Raw genomic sequence first — 6,079 nt, forward strand, 5'->3', positions numbered from 1 at the left:
GAATTCCAAGGTGATGTTGGGTAAATTAGCTCTATGTTGTGTTGCTTGCGTTGATGAATGCAGGAATGTAAATGCATGAGCTAACCATTTTTGTCTAAACTGTGAAGCAGCATTATATATGCATCATGTGCATGATTTTTTCATATATGGCATTAGTGGAAATATACTTTTAGAGACTTTTTGGTTGATAAATAAGTTTTGCTGTGTGAAAATCACACACACCTGGTGTGTGTGTGTGTTTAGGGTAGTAAATCACCCCCATGGTCTCAGATATTTCATTAGGCAACTTCAGAGCTGCAACTGTATTGATGCACACAATTTTCCCACACCTTGTCTGCCCTGCCGATGCTGCCACGAGTTCAGTCTTCCTTGTCGCTCAGTCGATGGTGCTTCCAATGCTTCTCCGTCATCTTCTGAGATCAGGAGTCTTCAGTCGCCTTGATTGCCTGGGCCGGAATGACTTAACTCATGCGCATGCACACCTAACTTCATTCATCTCGGCACCCAGCACTTACAGATGCTGGGATTGTACACTGAGCTGTGCATGTACGACTGTCCGTGTAAAATGTGAAAAGAACTGCTAGCAGGCAGGGGATTTTATAGCAGAAGACAACATAACGGAGCACTTCTATAATACATTTCTTGTAGCATTTTGGTTTACATTTCAGGTTTTGTTCTCGTTTAAAAAATGGAGCAGCATTTTTAATACCCCCCTTTGTGCTCCCACTGGGAAATGCACCCTCTTATTTGTCCTGTTAACCGTTCTCGCCAAAACAGAAAGATGGGTAAATCCTACATTTTACAGTTGTCACAGAACAGGAGGTAGTGGGAAATCTTCCAGTGATAATACATGTTCTGATGACAACTCTCTGAGAGGGGAATTAACTTCACTTTTAGAAATTTTCCCTCACGGTTTAGTCTTCATGACAGGAAGGGAAGTCCCACCAATGGGACAAGGGCCACAGGACAAAAAAAAAAGTTTTAATCCTTTAAAAAATTGTAATCCTTCCTTGTTCTGTTCAAAGTTAAAAAGAAAGTTTTGGGTATACATAGACTATAATTCTAAAAACATGGCTAGCTTGATGATCATTCAGTTTTGCAGGTGTGAGGCAGCTTAGTCTCCAGGTAGAGCTCTGGCATCAGTTAATGTCTGCATAAGTGTCAGCATGTCGTACTTTCAACTTAGATCCTGTTAGAATTGATGCCATATTCTGATTTTAACCTAAATAGATGTCTTAGCCTTCTTACTCATAGTTCAATCCTTTTGTCTTTTTCTGTCATTTGAATAGGTGGATCGTATGTCATTTCCATGTGGGTGTTCCAGAGATGGCTGCAGTAACGTAGCTGGTCGCATAGAATTCAACCCTATCCGCGTACGAACTCATTACCTTCATACTATAATGAAACTTGAGCTGGAAAATAAACGCCAACATCCACGACCTCAGCCACCAGAACAGGAGATTCCTCCTAACTCCCTCACTGCCCAACAGCATCAGGAGACGCAGGACTTCCATGAATTTATAGCCGAGAACTATCACTTAGAGAATGAGGCTGCTGTCCGCCACCTGCAGAGTGCAGAGGAGCGCCAGAGGCTCCTCGATGAAGGTGAAGAGACCTCAAGTGGCTCAAGCCTCAGTCTAGACTCCAGTGTGGAGAGTTTAGAGGTCTGTCTTCTGGAGGCACCTATCTCGTTGCCACCGTCCGATTGCCATTCCTCCGACAATCCTGTCTTGCTGTCTTCTGACTCTTCTGTCCTCTGTTACACAGACGAAGACTCTGGGAGGCCAGCTTCACCACCTGACTACACAGATGACAGCATGGTGTCCATTTATGATCAGAACTCAACCAGCTTAAATCCAGGGTCAGACGTGACAGAATCTATCGCCTCTGAGACTACAGAGTCCAGTGGCTCGGTCCAGATAGATACAGAGGATTACACAATGATGACTCCTTATTCTAAGGAGGAGAACCTCGAACCAGAGCCTGCTGGGAATTCCTCTGACTTGGTAACACAGACAGACAGGCCACTAGAAACCTCTATGAGTGAAGGAGGGAGGTTGCAGGAAAATTCTGACAACCCCTGGTCAGGCCAGCACTTTTCTGCAGAGAGTACCCTGACCATATGACACTTTTGGCAGATGTTTTGCACAAGCTTCTTCATCTTCTATCCAATCAAAGTCCTTTCCCCTCAACTTTCCATGTGTGTACCTGTGGGAGACCTATTTATATTGGCATTGTTCATTTACAAATGTCTTTTTATTATGCGTAAAAAAAACAGTGTAAGAGGGGGGAGAAAAAAAAAATCTAAAGATGGTTCTGGGCCTTCTTACAACCTTTCTGAGTAAGCCAATGTTATGCCAGCTCACCCTTGGGTATGTTTAGCTATAGGGAGGATGGTTGCCATATTGCTGGGTTGTGTTGCAATATTTTCCATGTTTAAAATTTGGTGACCACTATAACTTTGCAATAGGCACACTGCTACAACCATTGTCTGATACATGCCAGACTTCACTTGACTTACAAACTAACAGTGCTCTATCTGTAGATCTACCACCTCCAAAAGCACCTGTATATGGTTTGGCACGGTTTGCTTACCAGACGGCAGGCTACCTTTTCCTTTTCATGGTTCCTTACTTTTTGGATTAATCTGTTGTGGCTCCCTAGCATCCTGCGTCTTCACTCCGTCAGTCAACGTAGAAGGAACGGAGACTAACATCATGTAAACTACACAGATATACCCAGACGTAGTATGGTGCTATTGAGTAGGCTTAAGTTTCAAATGATGGTGCAGAAGCACTTTAACTTCAAGACAAGACTAACCTACAGGACTTTCCTCAACTTTACAAAGCTGCTAATCTTCAACGTGAACTATTTAAAGGGGACAGTTGTACTACTTGTGCATTCAAATGTGCTAGTCTTTTATCGCAATGAGATATACGGTATTATTTTAAGCACTGCCCTTCCCCCTGCCCGAGCATTAAGGGGTCTGTGCGATGTACAGTTTTTATTTTTTTATGTAGATTTTTACTTTGAAATATTGTGTTTTAAATTATGAGATCACCAAATACGCCAATGGAAAATATTTATTTATAGATAACAGTCAATCTGTTACATTTTGGCAAACATTTTAAAAGCATACTGTATTTGCAGGGTTTTTAGTGAGCTGCAACTTTTCATCCTATGAAGTAACTGAAATATGGTCCTAGCTTTATTGGCAAAATTCTGACATTTCTAAGACTCCTTTTACCCAAGGACTAAATTACCTTAAATCGGCCAATAAAGTTATTGCCACCTACAGCTAGGCTGGAACTTGTCTATTGTCTTTCTTTTCTATTCACATACACATCTTATGGTTTGCCGAATCCATCATGCATTATCGTTTTAAAGATAACCTGTTAACGTCTAATCGCAGGAGTATATGGTACCTGGTGTACTGTGATCTGGGGGGGAAAGTGGGTTTCTCTGTACCCTCTAGGAGCGGGTTATAAAAATCTTGTAAGTATGGAATGTAGCTAACTACAGTCTGTATCTACCAGGTACAAGGTAGTGAGGATGAAAGTATTCAGCTGTTTTGTAAGTGATGCCACACTAACACATTTGGCTTTCCTAACTGATGATATCTATAAAATACAATGGTATTTCTCCACAATGTTAACAAATGTAGCCAATTTATTACAGGGTTTTTTTCCCAGAGATGTATAAATTGTTATCCAAGGGGAACTTCAGATGTGGCTTGGCATCCGATCGAAATCTCAGTTACCAACTGAGATTTCAATAACTAACTGAGATTCAATAACTAACTGAGATTTTTTAATAACTACCTGTTAATGTACAGGTTTTTCTTCCCTCTCATAAGTGTTATGTCACCAGTTACCAAGTCCGATCAATGTCATGAATATGGCTGTACCTTGATGCAAACCAAATTTATGGTAATAATAATAATTGCAATGTGAAAATTTGAAAGACTAACTGGCCCATAAACTGAAAATGGGGAAACCTTGCTATAGAAACCAGTGTTCTGGTTGCAGAGACCAGAATCCTTAAAGCGGAGTTACTCCCCTCCTATCCTTTTCTAGCTAAGGAAGGTGACATCATAGCCTCTCTTTGAATTGCAGTTACCCTTATGCTGCACTGAGATAGGCCATGACACGAGTCTATTGAGAGCTTGAACGTTTGGTTGAGATCTGAAATAAGCACACTGTGACAACCTTGGCCGTTGGCACGCCTTTAAAAGTGTTGGGAGATGGATAAATTGGTGGGTCTAGTTCCACTTTAATAAGTTGTACTTAGGAACCGCAGCTGAAAACTCATGCATTCTTTTAATGATATCATGTAAATGTCCTCCATTAGATTATTTTGGGCTATTGTGAGGTCAGATCAGTTTAACTCAAAAGACCAACCCATTTTAAGATGTGAAGAACTTTATCACAGCCAATGAGTTGATTCATTTTCGTATCTGCATTGTGCTTGCCATTTGCTTAATGTAGACAAGCGAAATAAACTTCAGACATGTTTGTAAATGAGGCCTAGTATTAGGAACAGTTTGTTTCTCTGGGTTTGTTTTTAATATTGTAGAACATACAACTCCAAAAGGTTATAGTTTTAGATTTGTAGCAGATGTTAAGGCTCATTATTATGAATTTCTAGAGCTAGCAAACCTTGATTACTCAGTGAATGACACTGATACTTGGGACCAAAGCAGAAGAATGAATACCTGTGAAGCACATCGTGGTTTGCAGTTGCTGGTCACTTTCTACTACAGCTAATTGCTCTGGCTTCAGTACGTTGAGATTCTGACCTGGAACAAGAGTCCAGGAAAGGAAGGCTGCCTGATTGGCATACTTGTTCTTGCTTATTGTCTCAAACTACTAAAGCCACCAGAGAAGTATGTGAACAAGACATATAAAGATATGCCAGCAATTTCAACCTCTATCTCTCAGTACAGAATTCCAGTAGCTTTTGGGTTTGCTTGTCAAAAACTGTTTTATGTCAAACCTACACTGGAAAAAGACAGGTGACAATATAAAATTGTAAATCTGATTGGGGGTAAACCTCTTAAAATTGTGTCTAGCCCAATGCAAAGCATAGCTCCTATAATAGTTCTACTGGATGTAAAACCCTTTGCTGCCCAGTGACCGGGGGTTGGGGAGAAGCTTGCCCCACTTGCTTATGTTGTATATAAGTCCTATTACACTCTGTGCAGTTGGATCTGGATTTTGGCAGTCTCTAGCACTTGGAGACATGCCACAAATCTTCCAACACAACTATGACATCTGTTTGGCTTGTGACAAGAGGAAAGCCCATCTTGGTTCTTTATCAGCCCTTGATAATCAACACGGGTAATCTAATTGTTTTTAGATTATGTAGAACATTTTCTCCATTCTTCATTTGTATAATTGACTGATCTTTAATATATATCACACCGGGTTCTTATTAACCAACATATGTTTATTTGCTTTGTTTTTTTAACAGCATCCTATCCATTCTGTCTAGGCTATGCATTTTTTACTTGCCTAGTATAATATGTAGGGTACAGTCATGATATCAACCAATCAGACACGTTGCACTGCATCACTACAGTTAATTGAAATGAATACTTTAAACTAGGCATGCCAGACTGCTGTTTTTGGCACTCGTATGGCTCTTACACTTTTATTTTTCCTCAGCTAACCAGCTTTTAGGGCTTTAAATGGAATGAGGCCTCAGCCCTTCTCCAGTTGATAAAGACTAAACTCCCTTACATCACCTTATAGATTAATATTTCAAGAAAATGTTTTATGGCACCTTTCTCTAGCGTAAGATATAACTTGCAAATAATACTATAGAATTACAGTGCAATAATCTTCTTTTCCCCCAAATTAAGTAGGCATGGCCTTCTGTAGATATGATGCAGGGCTTTGAAGAGTATTCCACCTAATTTTGACCAATGTTTCATATTAGTGTTGACATGCCTGCTCTAAATGATGCATATTATCAGCAATGACTGCGTTTGGAGATTATGCTGGAAACCTTAAGCATGTAGGGGCAAGTTCATCAGGTAACTGACATTTCTGGGGCATACTACAGTGGGCCCCAATTT

General features: G+C 40.4%; 1 protein-coding gene across 1 annotated transcript in view; it reads left to right on the forward strand.

The window, feature by feature from the left end:
• The window catches only part of CSRNP2 (cysteine and serine rich nuclear protein 2), a 38,974-nt gene extending 35,672 nt beyond the window's left edge, over positions 1 to 3,302 (forward strand). The window contains exon 5 of the mRNA XM_018562113.1: positions 1,290 to 3,302. Coding sequence (XP_018417615.1) covers positions 1,290 to 2,126 — 837 coding nt within the window. The 3' untranslated portion in view covers positions 2,127 to 3,302. The remainder of the gene's footprint in view (positions 1 to 1,289) is intronic.
• The last annotated feature ends 2,777 nt before the right edge of the window (positions 3,303 to 6,079 follow it).

Source organism: Nanorana parkeri, unplaced genomic scaffold (assembly GCF_000935625.1).
Source record: "Nanorana parkeri isolate BGI_ZX_2015 unplaced genomic scaffold, ASM93562v1 scaffold561, whole genome shotgun sequence".
In the NCBI taxonomy this organism is placed as follows: domain Eukaryota; kingdom Metazoa; phylum Chordata; class Amphibia; order Anura; family Dicroglossidae; genus Nanorana; species Nanorana parkeri.